A 15,769-nucleotide genomic window follows, 5' to 3' on the forward strand; every position below is an offset into this window, starting at 1 on the left:
TTCTGTGGACACAATGATGAGCGATGTGCCTATAGGTATTATCCTGACGTACGTGATAAACAGAGGCCATGAAGGATGCCTTACACTAGCAGCTGTGACCCATACGCTATAATGGATACACCATGAAAAGCTAAATGTATGCTGGTACATGGTATCTGCATCATGTGAACAGGGTCTTGGTTAATACACAGCAGCCTATATAGTGCCCTTTGCTCATGACTTAAAGGGGTACTCCAGAGAAATAAAATTGTTTGATATCATGGAGTGTTAGGATTTAATCACACATGGCAGTTTTTATGCCAAAACCAGAAGGGAATGCAACAGGAAGGAGAAGTACAAGCCCCCTCTTTATATTTCCCATCCCATTTGAATCCACTTCTGGCTTTGTCACAAAAACTGCAGAGACAATTTTCCAAAAAAACTTCCATGTGTGATTCCAGCCTCGAAAATTTATTGATTTGTTATTTATTTGTTGATTAAAAAATGTCAAGTCTTCCAGTACTTATCAGCTGCTGTATGTCCTGCAGGAAGTGGTGTATTCTTTCCAGTCTGACACAGTGCTTTCTATGGGGATTTCTATGAATGGATTTGCTGCTGCTGTGGACAGTTCCTGTCTTGGAGCACTGTGTTAGACTGGAGAGAGACACCATTTCCTGCAGCTGATAAGTAATAGAAGTAGTAGAAGTAAATAACGAATCTGTATAACTTTGTGACACAGCTGATTTAAAACCAATGTATTTCTCTGGAGTACCCCTTTAATCTCGTATTGCTATTTTGTTTACATGGTCAGATGATCAGCTGCCTTTTAGCATATATGATTCACTATATCCAAGTATCAGTTTTATTGAATGGTGATTGATGTTGTATTGCTGTGCTGTAGTGTGAGGCTGTATTATCCGGTCAGGCCTTGATTCTCATTGATCAGTGTTACCAGCAGACTACCACCCAGATCTCTCATTACTATACGTTATTTCTTGTGGATGGTGCCAACCAGGAAGACATAAGGTCGCTCGCTCTGTCAGGTCAGATCTATTGAGGGGTATCCAGTTGTACCCTGCCAGTATATGCTTATAAGGGATTTTATAATGCAGAATGAAGCCTGTACCATGAGACCCTGTGTGTCACCATTTGACTTGCAGATGAAGCGGCCTTTGTATGGCAGGGCTTCCTGTAGGTTATCTCGGTGCAGCAATCTGTCTTTCGGCAATGTCATCTCAGATTTCGGGTCTTTCCTGTGTACACAGCCTATATTCTGCCCAGGATCCCATTAGAATCCATTTGTATTGTTTAAGAAAGACAAGGATTTATCAGATGAAATACAAAAGCTGTACAGCAAGGAGGATCTGTTGTCTTATTAGCATAGCTGATTTATTTTTGTTGCTATATGTCACTAGTAGAATGACAAATGTAAAAGAATAAAAGGGGTTACCCAGGAGTATAATAAATGAAATGAAAGTACCTACAGTGCAAGTTATAAAATAATCAAATGTTACTCGTCTGAAAGCCACCGACTATAAATAATCTGACTAACCAGCACAGTGAACCTATGCATCTTTTTTTTTCTCTATACATCTCTAATTCTGAAGAATAACACAATAATAATCTCTGGTGCTGCATGTGTATAGGATAATGGGGTAATGATTTAAAGGGGTGCATGGTAAAAACAAACAAACAAAACAGTTAGAGTATTTAAAAATTATTTTAAAGTATTTTTGTATTGTGAGTTAATAAAGGTAGGGTCCTCCTGCTCAGGGCTGTAAACCTGCTCTGATGTGCTCCGGGACACCTAATCTAGTGTAATAGGGTAATCTAGTGCACCATGTAATGTGTAGGATGTACTGTACGTGGTGCACTTGATGTAAATGTATGGTCTCCAGCAGGGTCCCCTCCTGCACACAGTCCCCAGTATTGGTGGTCAGGGCAGTATGATGGAGGCCAGTGCTCTAGTCTTAAATTTGCAACATCTCAGAAGCCAATTGGTTTATGTGATGTCCCATCTGCTGCCGTTGTGTGGCTGTGTCTTTGTTTGCGCTGTCAGTGCGGGCTGGCATCAGGTGGTGGCCCTACCATTAGCGTAATTACATTCCTCACACATTCAGGAGATTTTCATATGAATAGGATCCAGCTCACACATCGGGGCTGGGGACTGATAAGCTCCTTTGGCTTCTCCTCTGGGAGCTGCTGGATGATTGTTTTGTCTAAATCTGGGATCAGCGTGAGTCGGCTCTGTCATCCTGTGCCACCGAGCCGCCACTACTGCCGCCACCGCTGAAAGGTTTTCTTCCTGTGCATTTCCTTATTGCACTCCTTGCGTCGTGTCTGCTTAGCCTTCCATTAGCTTTGTCTGCTTTATGTTTAATATAATCTGGGTTGCTAAAGCTTTAATGTATAGTCTTTTTTTTTTTTTTCTTTTGGGGGGGGGGGGGGGGAGGCTAAAAAATAGTCCTTACATCTTTTGCATCAGCACTTAGAGGAAACCCTAAGTGGGTGCTAGAGACTATATTGTTGATTGAGGTCCAGGGTCAATGGAGCAGAGAAACCACAGCACTCCCCATAGATCCAATAAAAGAAGTGGATTATGCATTGACATCAATGTGTCGTGGCTGTGTAATGCAGCAACTGTGTTCTGTGAAGAGACAAGAGGGGATAAACTTCTTTTACAATTGGATCTATTGTAGGTCCAAGATCCTTTTACACTGTATCTGACTACAGAAAACTAAAGGCAGCTATCTTATAACAGATTCCTATGCCCTCCTTGGGGCCTTGTACAGTATGAGCCCATAGCAGTTTGTGCAGAGTGTTAGAAATTGTACAGTATGAGTCCATAGTAGTCTGTGCACAGTGTTGGGGATTTGTATGGTATGAGCCCATAGCAGTCTGTTCAGTGTTAGGGATTTGTTCTGTATGAGCCCATAGCAGTCTGTGCACAGTGTTAGGGATTTGTATGGTATGAGCCCATAGCAGTCTGTGCTCAGTGTTAGGGATTTGTATGGTATAAGCCCATAGCAGTCTGTGCACAGTGTTAGGGATTTGTATGGTATGAGCCCATAGCAGTCTGTGCACAGTGTTAGGGATTTGTACAGTATGAGCCCATAGCAGTCTGTGCACAGTGTTAGAAATGATACAGTATGAGCCCATAGCAGTCTGTGCACAGTGTTAGGGATTTGTATATGTTATCAGCCCATAGCAGTCTGTGCACAGTGTTAGGGATTTGTATATGTTATGAGCCCATAGCAGCCTATGAACTGTTAGGGATTTGTACAGTAAGAGCCCCTAGCATACAGAATAGACCTATTCTGTACAAATCCCTATGTGCAGGACCTTTTTGCTTGTAATAACAGTGTACAGAGATTACTTTTTAGTGAATGGAAACATCTCTATTTTAATACTACCTGCTATGGGTGCGTCACTTAGTTGAGTTTTAGCTTTTTCCATATGGTAAAAATTACATTGAAAAATAAATTATTGAAAAACATATTCCAACATGCAACCTTAAAGGGGTTGTTCAGGGATATATTTTGTTTCTAGGATGCTCCTAGTTCCTGTGGATCACTGTTTCCAGTTGATTCCCGAGACCAAGGGGGTTATGTTTTCTGTGAGAGTGCCATAAAGACTTTTGGTCATTTGTGCTCCAATAAAAAATTTAAAAAGAAGGATGTGCACAGCATCTCTCAGGAGAGGTTACCCATCTTTAGCTTTTTCTTTAGCTTGTTCTAATGGTGAGTTTACACAGAGGTTTATCTGACAGATTATTGAAGCCAAAGCCAGGCATGGATTTGAAAAGAGGAGAAATTTCAGTCTTTCCTTTATGACCTGATCTCTGTTTACAGTCTGTTTCTGGCTTTGGCTTAAAAAATCTGTCAGATAAATCTCTCTGTGTAAACGCACCATAAGACTTGTAAATGTTAAACATGAAACCACGCTATCTCTATTGGTTAGTATGGGAGTAACCATTTATGTAGCCGCCCTCCTGGAATTCCCAGTGGAGCAAGTAAAGCTACCTCCATGATGATATATCATGTCTGCACAAACTAATACCTATTCTCATTTAGGAAGTATTTGGGCCACGGTCATGGCTGACCCCTTTGTTCAGAGAGAGGTCAGCCGCCATTTTTCGGACAGACTTCTGGCACAGACACATTAGTAGATCTGGACCAATGCACACATTATTATTGTGCCTGAATATAACCTCGGGATATAGCGGCTACTGCTGCATCATCCATAGTAGAGGACAGCAGTCACAATATTTTCTCTGTGACACATCCCTTTGGATTTGTTGAATGCCCCCGATAATGTGTGTGTATATACGGTGAGGGAAGGGGGTGTATATAATATGGTGAGAGGAGGGGCTGTATATAATATGGTGAGAGGAGGGGCTGTATATAAGGTGAGGGGGTGTATGGTGAGAGGAGTGGGTGTATATATGGTGAGGGGGTGTATATAATATGGTGAGAGGAGGGGGTGTAGAAGTGCTGAGAGGAGGGGGTGTATATAATACAGTGAGAGGAGGGGCTTTATATAAGGTGAGGGGGGATGTATGGTGAGGAGGGGCTGTATATAATACGGTGAAAGGAGGGGCTGTATATAAGGTGAGGGGGGTGTATGGTGAGAGAAGTGGGTGTATATACGGTGAGGGGGTGTATATAATATGGTGAAAGGAGGGGCTGTATATAAGGTGAGGGGGGTGTATGGTGAGAGAAGTGGGTGTATATACGGTGAGGGGGTGTATATAATATGGTGAAAGGAGGGGCTGTATATAAGGTGAGGGGGGTGTATGGTGAGAGGAGTGGGTGTATATATGGTGAGGGGGTGTATATAATATGGTGAAAGGTGGGGCTGTATATAAGGTGAGGGGGGTGTATGGTGAGAGGAGTGGGTGTATATACGGTGAGGGGGTGTATATAATATGGTGAGAGGAGGGGCTGTATATAATATGGTGAGAGGAGGGGCTGTATATAAGGTGAGGGGGTGTATGGTGAGAGAAGTGGGTGTATATACGGTGAGGGGGTGTATATAATATGGTGAAAGGTGGGGCTGTATATAAGGTGAGGGGGTGTATGGTGAGGGGGTGTATATATTATGGAGAGAGGAGGGGCTGTATAAACGCTGAGAGAAGGGGGTGTATATAATACAGTGAGAGGAGGGGCTGTATATAAGGTGAGGGGGGTGTATGGTGAGAGGAGTGGGTGTATATATGGTGAGGGGGTGTATATAATACGGTGAGAGGAGGGGGTGTATATAAGGTGAGGGGGGTGTATGGTGAGAGGAGTGGGTGTATATACGGTGAGGGGGTGTATATAATACGGTGAGAGGAGGGGGTGTCTAAGCGCTGAGAAGAGGGGGTGGATGGAGACGGTCAGTCTTTATTTTGTTCCTATATTATTCCCCATGTTGTATCTTTTCTCCCACATCTCCTCCGCAGATTAGTATGTGTGAATGGAGTTGTATGTTGAGCTGTCAGTATCCGTTATGTTCTCCGGTTAGTGCTGTAATCTGGTGGAGGTGCCATATGCTCCCTATTAGTAAGTAATCCTGATCCCTCGCTCCTGTCACATCCCCTAATGGCCGGAGAAGTCGGCAAATCTTTTGCTAGGTCTAGAAAAGAGATGGAAATCTGCAGTTAGTTGAAACAAAGTTGCCATGAATATTGCATAAAAGAGTAATATTTCCAGCATGATGATGTATTATTGATGGGATGACTTTCTTCTATTCCCTAATTAACATTGGGCTAGCAGGAGCTCCCCGGAGAGAGTGGCTGCGCCCCGAGTGTTCACACTGCACGTCTGTATAGCCCAAACTTTCCTCTTATAATTTCAGCCTAATTTCCCTCATCTGCCTATGTACTAAAAGACAGAAGAGTGTAACTATAGGGGGCGCAGAGGTAGTGGGTGCCACATAAGAAGACGCCATAGCACATGACAGGTTGGGCCTTTTCACAGATTTTGCGGTTACCAATGTTTAGTTACGTTTAGGCACAAGGTTGGACTAAAAGGCACAATTTTTAACATATAGATTACATAAAACGTGCGGTTGAAGAGGGAAACCTAGCTTTAGGCCCTGTTCACACAGAGCAAGAGCGGCGGAATTCCGCCAGCCTCCGTGTCATAATGACACTCTATGGGAGGCTTGCTTGCCGCATCACTCAGCGTCACTCCGCGCTGAAGAATGAACATGTTCATTTATCAGCGCCGAGAGCTGCTGTGCGCAAGCCTCCCGTAGAGTGTCATTATGACACGGAGGATGGCGGAATTCCGCCGCTCTTGCTCTGTCTGAACGGGTCTTTAAAGAGGAACTTCGGCAATTTTTTATTCTTTTAAATCAACTCATGTCAGAAAGTTATACAGATTTTTAATTTACTACTTTTTAAAAATCTTAAATCTTCCAGTATTTATCAGCTGCTGTATGCCCTGCAGGAAGTGGTGTATTCTTTCCAGTCTTACAGTGCTGTAGTGCCACCTCTGTCCATGTCAGGAACTGTCCAGAGCAGTAGACATTTTGTATGGGGATTTGCTACTGCTCTGGACAATTCCTGTTATGGACAGAGGTGGTAGCAGAGAGCACTGTCACACTGGAAAGATTACACCACTTCCTGCAGGACATACAGCAGTTGATAAGTACTGGAAGACTTGAGATTTTTAAATAGAAGTAAATTACAAATCTATAATTCCTGATTTGACCAGAGTACCCCTTTAGGGTAGCTTCACACATACTGGAATGCAGTAGATTTCTCGCTGTGAGTTCCAGCGAAATCCACTATGATTCCTGGTACTGTCATTTTATATAGGTCTACATATAGGTAATTTTGTATAGGTTTAGGGAATTCTCATTCTGCTGCGAGTATGTAAAGCCTAGTCTCCCTTAACACATCGCGGCCCCTCTTAACCTGGCGTTGCGGGTTGAGGGGGATGGGGCTTCACATACTCGCTGCAAAATGAAAACTCCGCTGCGAGTGTGTAAATCCATACAAAATGGCAGTACCAGGAATCGCAACGGATTTCACTGCAGAACTAAGTGTTAAATCCGCTGTGATCCGGTTTGGTGTGAACCCACCCGTAAGCTGGGTAGACATAACAGATGTAGAGCTGTGGGACAGAAGAAACCATGGATCCAGACTGGAAATGGCTTGTTAAGGTGTTCATACTTTTTTAACCTTGGTATATAAATACTCCATGAAATAGATCTAGGGCATTGCTTGGAATAAATGTACATATATTAAGCTTTACTTGGTTAATATTTCATAGAATGTGTGACCAGAACGTGCACAGCCGATGTATCTTTGCAGCTGTTACCGTGAGCTGTGAAGTGCTCCAGCATCACATTAGTGGCGACTTCCCAGACAACCGGGGATTTAAAGGGACTCGAGACCCCGATTCCAGCAATGATCCCATCTCTTCATGCAGCCATTATATGATAACCCTTTTATCTCCGCAGCTCAGCAGTCTTAGATAGTCAGAGTAAAGAGGGCGAATGTTCAGCAACCAAAAGCTTGTCTGCCGACTGATCCAGCACCAGCCCAGCAAATATTCAGCCATATATGTTAATGTATTAAGAAGTTTTGGTGATTTTTAGTATATAGTAAATAGTCCTTTAATTCTTGCAGTTTTCACAGGTTTTTTTGGTGCGTAAATGTGGCACAATATATAATATAAGCCGAAACAGAATAGAATTTTGAACAACATGCACCAATATGTTGGCGTATGTACAGACAGCAACAAAAAAACCCGGTGTATGTGTAGAATAAACCAGGTTTATAAATGGACATGAGACGGGATAGTAAATCCATGCATGAACATATTCTAAAATGAAGCCATTGTTTTCTGGTGCACATAGCTATTATGGCTTCTTCTGGATACACACTAGTACTGTTACTATAAACCACAAGGAGTCTGGATTTCAGCCAGTCCCCCAAAACTGATCCTGGCATCCGGCCATTTTGGATGCTGCTCCCTCCATAAAGTCTTGGCTCTTGTCCCCCAAATCCTCGGACAAAGCTTTTATGACCCGATGAGATCATGCGATGTGTTCTACCGAGAGTGGTTGCTTATTGCAAAGTGAGCCTGATAGCAGTGTCCCTATGGAGCTGAGATGTGTGCTGCCCCTGATGTCATCTGTAAGGTAATGGTAAGCTGAGAACATGGGAGAAAGGTCCCTTGTGCGCACGCTCCATTTCTTCTGTGCGCGTCTCATGTGTGTGACAGTCCCGGCTGTGGAAGACCATGAATTGTGCTATTGTAGCTGACTGCACAGCTGTGCCATGTTACACACTGCATGTCTGCCAGGGAGGAGGAAACACAGCGTTATTGTCCCTCGCTGTACTGTAATGTGCCCCTCGCACTGCGAGATCACGTGGACCACTCAGCAGTCAGCACAAGGGGGGCATTGTGGGTGTAGCAGTGGTGTATGGGGATTTTCTGTGGTTATAGTCAGGAAATAGGCCGTCACTAACTGCACACAGAGGCTATAACATATACTATACGTATCCATACACATGCACACTCAGCTTGGCTTGCAGCAGCCTGCTCCCTCAGAAAATGTAATATCTCAGAAAATGTAGAATACACTGGTGCCTTGGATTACGAGCATAATTCGTTCCGGGGCCGTGCTCCACTCCTAAACCAAAGCAAATTTTCTGATAAGAAATCATAGAAATGCAGACAATTGGTTCCACACCCCAAAAATAATCATTTTATTATTCTGAATGTAAAACAGATGAACAAACATTCAGAAACAGCAGAATATGTGATATAAGTTACTGTATAAGTAATGGAGAGGATGGGAAACACAAGGGCTGACAGAGACTGCAGGGAGCATGAAGGAATGAGCAGGACAGATGTGGGCACATACATGCAGCCCTGCCTAGGTGACACTGTCCATACAGGAGAGGGGGCCCAACTGCCAGGAAGCCCCTCCTAGGTGACACTGTCCATACAGGAAAGGGGGGCTCAACTGCCATGAAGCCCCGCCTAGGTGAGACTGTCCATACAGGAAAGGGGGCCCAACTGCCAGGAAGCCCCTCCTAGGTGACACTGTCCATACAGGAGAGGGGGCCCAACTGCCAGGAAGCCCCGCCTAGGTGACACTGTCCATACAGGAGAGGGGGCCCAACTGCCAGGAAGCCCCGCCTTGGTGACACTGTCCATACAGGAAAGGGGGGCTCAACTGCCAGGAAGCCCCGCCTAGGTGACACTGTCCATACAGGAAAGGGGGCCCAACTGCCAGGAAGCCCCTCCTAGGGGATACTGTCCATTGTCCATACAGGAGAAGGGGCCCAACTGCTGTGAAGCCCCCCGGATAGGTGACACTGTGAAATCTTATAGCAGAAAGAAGACCTTTATTATACAGGTATATACTGAATGGGCAGCATCTAAGCTTGAGGATGGTGCAGAGAACCACACATAGAGTAAAGGGGGAGGTGACAGTATCACTTTAATATCACGCCAGATGCGCAGCGTTTGGGCTACATCAGGCTTTCTCAAGCATTGTTGTCTGCTCTTATATACATACATCGCTATTGGCCGCTGGGAGATGTGCGCCCGGTAAACAGTGATTTATAGGGCCGATCAGAAGTTGTGATCAGTCGAAGAGTGGGCATTTTCCCGCTCTTCAGCTGGTTGCTGACACTTTTACATGAGTCGATTATCGGCCAAAGAAGTGTTTCTAGTAACCTTCGTTGCCAGTATACGGCCCCTAAGCCTATTAATGGTCCCTCTGGTACAGTAGATTGCACAGTCATGGGGAACACTGGTGTCACTGATGCCCTCCACGAGGAGGGGAAGCTACAAAGTCATTGCCAAATAAGCTTATTCCCATATATTCACCAATGTTTGGTTTGGCCAAGTGTTCATGTGTTCTGCAGTCACTGCCAACTATTCCAGAGACCACTATACACAGGTTGCTGGATTTGGCTGGCTGATCCATGGCTGTAAATCGGGTGGTATTATATATCGGCATGTGTCAGCCGCAGCCGGCAGTGTGTGTCTGTGTGTATAGATACTGGTGTAAAATGCTGCCATGTAAGTAAGGGTATATTCACACACAGCAGACCTACCGCTCCATACATGTCAGAGCCAAGGCCAGGGGTGCATCACGGGCATAGATCTCCAAGTCCCAGTTCTTTGCTGATCCGCCATTGTTTTGTATGCATTGTGTATTCCACATTGTAAGATCTGCGTCCTGTGTATCGCTGACCCGCCATTGTTTTGTATATGTTGCCGATCCGACATTGTTTTGTATACGTTGCCGATCCGACATTGTTTTGTATACGTTGCTGATCCGCCATTGTTTTGTATACGTTGCTGATCCGACATTGTTTTGTATACGTTGCTGATCCGCCATTGTTTTGTATACGTTGCTGATCCGCCATTGTTTTGTATACGTTGCTGATCCACCATTGTTTTGTATACGTTGCCGATCCGACATTGTTTTGTATACGTTGCTGATCCGACATTGTTTTGTATACGTTGCTGATCCGACATTGTTTTGTATACGTTGCTGATCCGCCATTGTTTTGTATACGTTGCTGATCCGCCATTGTTTTGTATGCATTGTGTATTCCACATTGTAAGATCTGCGTCCTGTGTATCGCTGACCCGCCATTGTTTTGTATATGTTGCCGATCCGACATTGTTTTGTATACGTTGCCGATCCGACATTGTTTTGTATACGTTGCTGATCCGCCATTGTTTTGTATATGTTGCTGATCCGCCATTGTTTTGTATATGTTGCTGATCCGCCATTGTTTTGTATACGTTGCTGATCCGCCATTGTTTTGTATACGTTGCTGATCCGCCATTGTTTTGTATACGTTGCTGATCCGCCATTGTTTTGTATACGTTGCTGACCCGCCATTGTTTTGTATACGTTGCTGATCCGCCATTGTTTTGTATACGTTGCTGACCGCCATTGTTCTGCATACGTTGCTGATCCACCATTGTTTTGTATACGTTCTGTATTCCACGTTGTAAGATCTGCTGATCATTGTGCTGCAGGATTCAGCTGTTGTGCAGCCGGGCCCAGCGTCCACATGTCAGCCATGTAAGCCTGCTCTTGTTGGCACATGGTCCCTATCTCTTAACCCTTTGGTATTGCACATGCACTTTCTAGAATCCTAGGCATTTGTGAGTGTGTCGCACGTCCAGACGTCCGTGGCTCGCACAGTGCTTTCTGTCTCCTTTGTTGTGTAGGACATTGGTATTGGGGACGGGGGCATTTTTGATATTTCCCAGAGCTTCTTTGGGTTATGAATGAAGCGGCGTCAGGCCGGCTGGGAGGGGAGACGTGAAGGCATTGGAGGGTATAGTGTTACGTGGATTGATTCATGCTTTCTATTGATCGGTTCCTGTCAGTACTTTATAATGGAGCTGAGGCGGGTGCTGCATTTCCTGTCCTCTAATGGCTTTATATGATTAGTGTAACCCCCCCCCCCCCCAGATACCAGAGAAGAATACGGCTCACACAAATACAAGTGAATGAATATGCGCGGTGCTCGCCATCTGTTCGCCCCGGATGCAGCATCTGGATGTACTGTGCCATCTTGTGTCCTCTTCATATCCTGTGCCAATCTGTTCCCATGTCTGCAAAATGGAAGCTGAGGAAAGGCACTTGGCGCCACAGCACAATGCCGACAACTTACACTTCTATCCGTCAGAGAGGGGATGTACAAGGCAGATACTCAGGGTTCACTTTAGGATCTGGAGGAAATATCCAGGTTCTAACAAATCCTCTATTGATGAAAACTACAGTCAGATTTTGTGCTCCAGATATTGAAGAGATTTTAAAGGGATAATCCAATTTTAGTTTATTTTCTTTCAAATCAAATGGTGTCAGAAAGTTTAGATAGATTTGTAATCTACTTCTATTTAAAAATCTCCAGTCTTCCAGTACTTATCAGCTGCTTTATGTCCTGCAGGAAGTGGTGTATTCTTTCCGGTCCAACATAGTGCTCTCTGCTGCCACCTCTGTCCATGATGCACGGTCGGCGGTCGATTATTTATTCATTTTTTTAACATGCTGAAAGACAACGATTACCTGATGTTTGGCTTCTCAGCTGATCCTTGTCTTCAGTACATGGGGCGTTATCTGCCTGAATTGGCACCACGTGTGAGGTGCATGGTGTTTGGTAGTGCCTTGTCCTGTATATATGACAGTAAGGCAGCATCCAGAGAGCTTGTTAGCGGCTTATGTCTGTGTAATCCTGTTAGGCACTGCTATGGACGGCTTATTTCAGGAGCTGAGAGATCCGACACCTTTACAGACCCTGGGATCATCTTTCAGGACAGAACTGTAGGTATCTTGTATGTGGCGGGGTGTGTGGAGTCGGGAGGAGACTATATAGTGCCGGTCAGGGTCTTCTGTGCTCCCTAAATGAATGGGTGAGAGGCGGCGCTGTGTCTGTACACACAATCATTGTGTTATAGTCACAGAAGGTGCCATGCGGTCACCTGTAGGCTTCAGTGGTGTCTGCAGCTCTCTGCTAAGACCTGAAGACATTGTGTTTGTCACAGCGGCGATATCCTTAAAGGGGTACTCCAGCTTTTTTTTTTTGTGTCTCATATCAACTGGGGTTAGAAAGTTATATAGATTTGTAATTTACTTTTATTTAAAAATCTCAAGTCTTCCAGTACTTATCAGCTGCTGTATGTCCTGCCAGAAGCGGTATTTTTTCCAGTCTGGAGAGCAGGAGAGGTTTTCTATGGGGATTTGCTGCTGATCTGCACAGTTCCTGTCTGGGACAGAGATGGCAGCAGAGAGCACTGTGTCAGACTGGAAAGAATACACCACAGGATATACAGCAGCTGATAAGTACTGGAAGATTTAAGATTTTAAAATTGTAAATTAGAAATATAAATAACTTTCTGGCCGCAGTTGATTTAAAAGCAAAAAAATAAAAAATAAAAAAATCATCTGAGTGCCCCTTTAAGACCATATAAGTGATGATAAAGTATAAACAGCATCTGTGAGGGAATACGCTATCAATGTCTGTAGTTGAAAGCTACTTTATCTTCCCTGCTTTTTATGATGTATTTCTCTGATTTTTATTTTTTTACTTTTTTTTAACCCTTTAGATCATTCAACGTCCAGTGCTACATCCACATTTAAGCCAGTGAACCCGCTGGTGTGTCTTCCCACTGCCCATGTCATGCCCTCTACAGCCCGGTCGTCTGTGCCCAGACACAGAGAGGAGAAGCTAGACCCGTCCTGCTGGGATAGTGGCTATTCCTTGTCTGGAGCTGCTAGGACATATGGTCATTCCATGGACACCCCTCTCGACATGAAGGACTCCAGGCCTATGAAGAAGTGGTCCTCGCTTTCTAAACTGAGCACACAGGATGCTTTTGGTAACGATGGCCGGACGGACAAAGCCGGATCCCGGCATAGCCTTGAACGCATGGGGCGAGAGAGTTCTCTGTCACAGCAGTCGCGAGGCTATAGGCCAGCATGTCTGCACTACAGCATGGAGGCCCTAAAACTGGATGATAAGGATGCAGAGAAGAAGGACTTTATGGACGTAGACCTCAAGTATAAATATGACAGCTGCAGCAGTAGGGACTTCACCAAGTCTGCTCCACAGACAAGGAGGCATACCTTGGATATGACCTATAGTGCCTTACCAGAAAGTAAGCCACCTACTAGTGACTATGTTCAAAAACACAGTTATTTTGGGTACCAGGCTGGATCCCCCCTTCAGTCCTCCTTAAGAACTCAGATGTGGCTCTCGGATCAGCTCCATGCAAATTCTCCAGAAAGGAGAACTCCAGAGGAATCGTGTTGTTCGCCTGCTTGGAGTCCATTAGAGCATGTTCGTCAGGATACCGAGGTACTTACAACATAACTTTGGTTCTGCTGCCACCTAGTGGCTACTCTGTATGATTGCATGTCTCACACTTTTAGCGTTTAGTTGTGGTATGTGGTAATATCTCCAGAATTCTTTTTTATGGTTGTAAGTTTAATTGACATTGGGAATCATTTTCTTTTCTAGGTTTGGACAAAGTACTGTTGCCTGTAGTTTTTGATTACCCAAGTAACAATAGTAATGGACACTAATACATGTCAGTAAAAAAAAAAACAAACAAACACTAGGGTTCCATTCAGTTCTCTTCTGTATATGAAAAATAGTTAGGAGCTACTAAATGTCTGAAGATATACTATATAGACAGAATTTAATTTTAGTTTTTGCATATTATGCATATAGCAAGCCACCATTCATAGAAGGGATAGAGGGTAGTTATAAATGCTGGTGGTCCCTTCGTTTCTAATAGTTGTTTTAGGCAATGGAGCCGCGTATGATCTGTGCCAGTAATGAATAATGGCATAACATGTAAACAATTGAAGAAAGAAAGCTGGACACTATAATACAGCGCACACCACTAAATCCAAAGATATACAAAGTTTATTAGGACAAACACAAAAAACACCACAAAAAGCAACAATAAAATCAATTAAAAAACCACAAAGGTATATGAAAAACTATGCAGGAGGATAGTATACTCTCCTACTTTACCAAGTAGAGTAGGAGAGTATACTATGCTCCTGCATAGTTTTTCATATACCTTTGTGGTTTTTTAATTGATTTTATTGTTGCTTTTTGTGGTGTTTTTTGTGTTTGTCCTAATAAACTTTGTATATCTTTGGATTTAGTGGTGTGCGCTGTATTATAGTGTCCAGCTTTCTTTCTTCAATTGTTTACAGGGCTGTCTTTTTGGACACTTAGCTGCACCCCTTTGTTATGTAACACTATGGTGAGCTCCCCCATATCTTAGATTGGTAATGGCATAACATGGTGATCTGTGGTGGTGGTGGTGGTCTCAGCCAGAGGGGCATTGTGTGTGTGAGTCCCTCTTGTGTACTCTGGATGTCGCTGTTGGCTTCCATAAATGAAGGTCGGGCCAAGCACAAATGTTTTTCTTGTATTTTCCTTCCTGAAATCTACTGTATAGAGGTGATTATTATAATAGGATTACATGGGAATAGCTGAGGTGCTTGTTCTGTAATCTCCTAAAATATTTCATTCTTATACAGGTACAGTTTATAGCAAGTAGCGTGAACATCCAAAATCCAGCTTTATTGTATTTTGGGATCAGGAGGTTTTATGTTGTTGTTTTAGAAGCAGCGAGATTTAACATTTATTCCTTATAACTTTATATTCACTATGATGGCAACCCTAAAAATGAATGTATTTGTGGAGGGGCATTGTGTTTATCTGGAGATACTATGGGGTGGAACCACCATCTATAGCAATTGTACAACCATTTAGACACAGAAGAAATTTCCGTCTGTTTATATTGACATTGGATGTGGTAGTAGATAAACTGAGTGTCCAGTAAAGTGATCCACACGGTGCAGCTAATGCATGTGGACAAACCTCATCTGGTGGTAACTCTGCATGGACTGTGTGATTATTACCTGGCCCTACATGCTGTAGATAGTATGAATAAGTTGGGTAGTGTTCAGTAGCGCTTTGGTTTTCCAGGATCTGCCACAGTTGCATTTTTGCTAAGCAGTTCTTGGCCACATGGCTAAAATGCAGTTCCCTGCACTGTGTGTATACACCCTTAGGCTCTGTTCACACTTTGCATGAGACCGGCCGTTCCGTGACAGCGGCCGGTCTCAGAAAAGATCATCCCGGCCGGTCATGCAGTACTGGCTGGATGATCTTTAGCGCCACTGAATTCAGATGCAGGCGCATCAGTGCGCACCCGCATTTGAATTCCCTGCTGCAAACAATGGAGCGTGCGGCCGGAGCCGTACGCTCCATTGTGTGAACTGACAG

General features: G+C 44.0%; 1 protein-coding gene across 6 annotated transcripts in view; it reads left to right on the forward strand.

Annotated features, from left to right (window-relative positions):
• CEP85L (centrosomal protein 85 like) overlaps positions 1-15,769 on the forward strand; it is a 106,276-nt gene that overhangs the window by 44,083 nt on the left and 46,424 nt on the right. For all 6 annotated transcript variants that reach the window (XM_069974913.1, XM_069974912.1, XM_069974915.1 and 3 more), the window contains one exon: positions 13,065-13,816. In XM_069974913.1, the coding sequence (XP_069831014.1) occupies positions 13,065-13,816 (752 nt within the window). The remainder of the gene's footprint in view (positions 1-13,064; positions 13,817-15,769) is intronic.

The sequence above is a fragment of the Dendropsophus ebraccatus genome, chromosome 6 (genome assembly GCF_027789765.1).
Source record: "Dendropsophus ebraccatus isolate aDenEbr1 chromosome 6, aDenEbr1.pat, whole genome shotgun sequence".
NCBI lineage: Eukaryota > Metazoa > Chordata > Amphibia > Anura > Hylidae > Dendropsophus > Dendropsophus ebraccatus.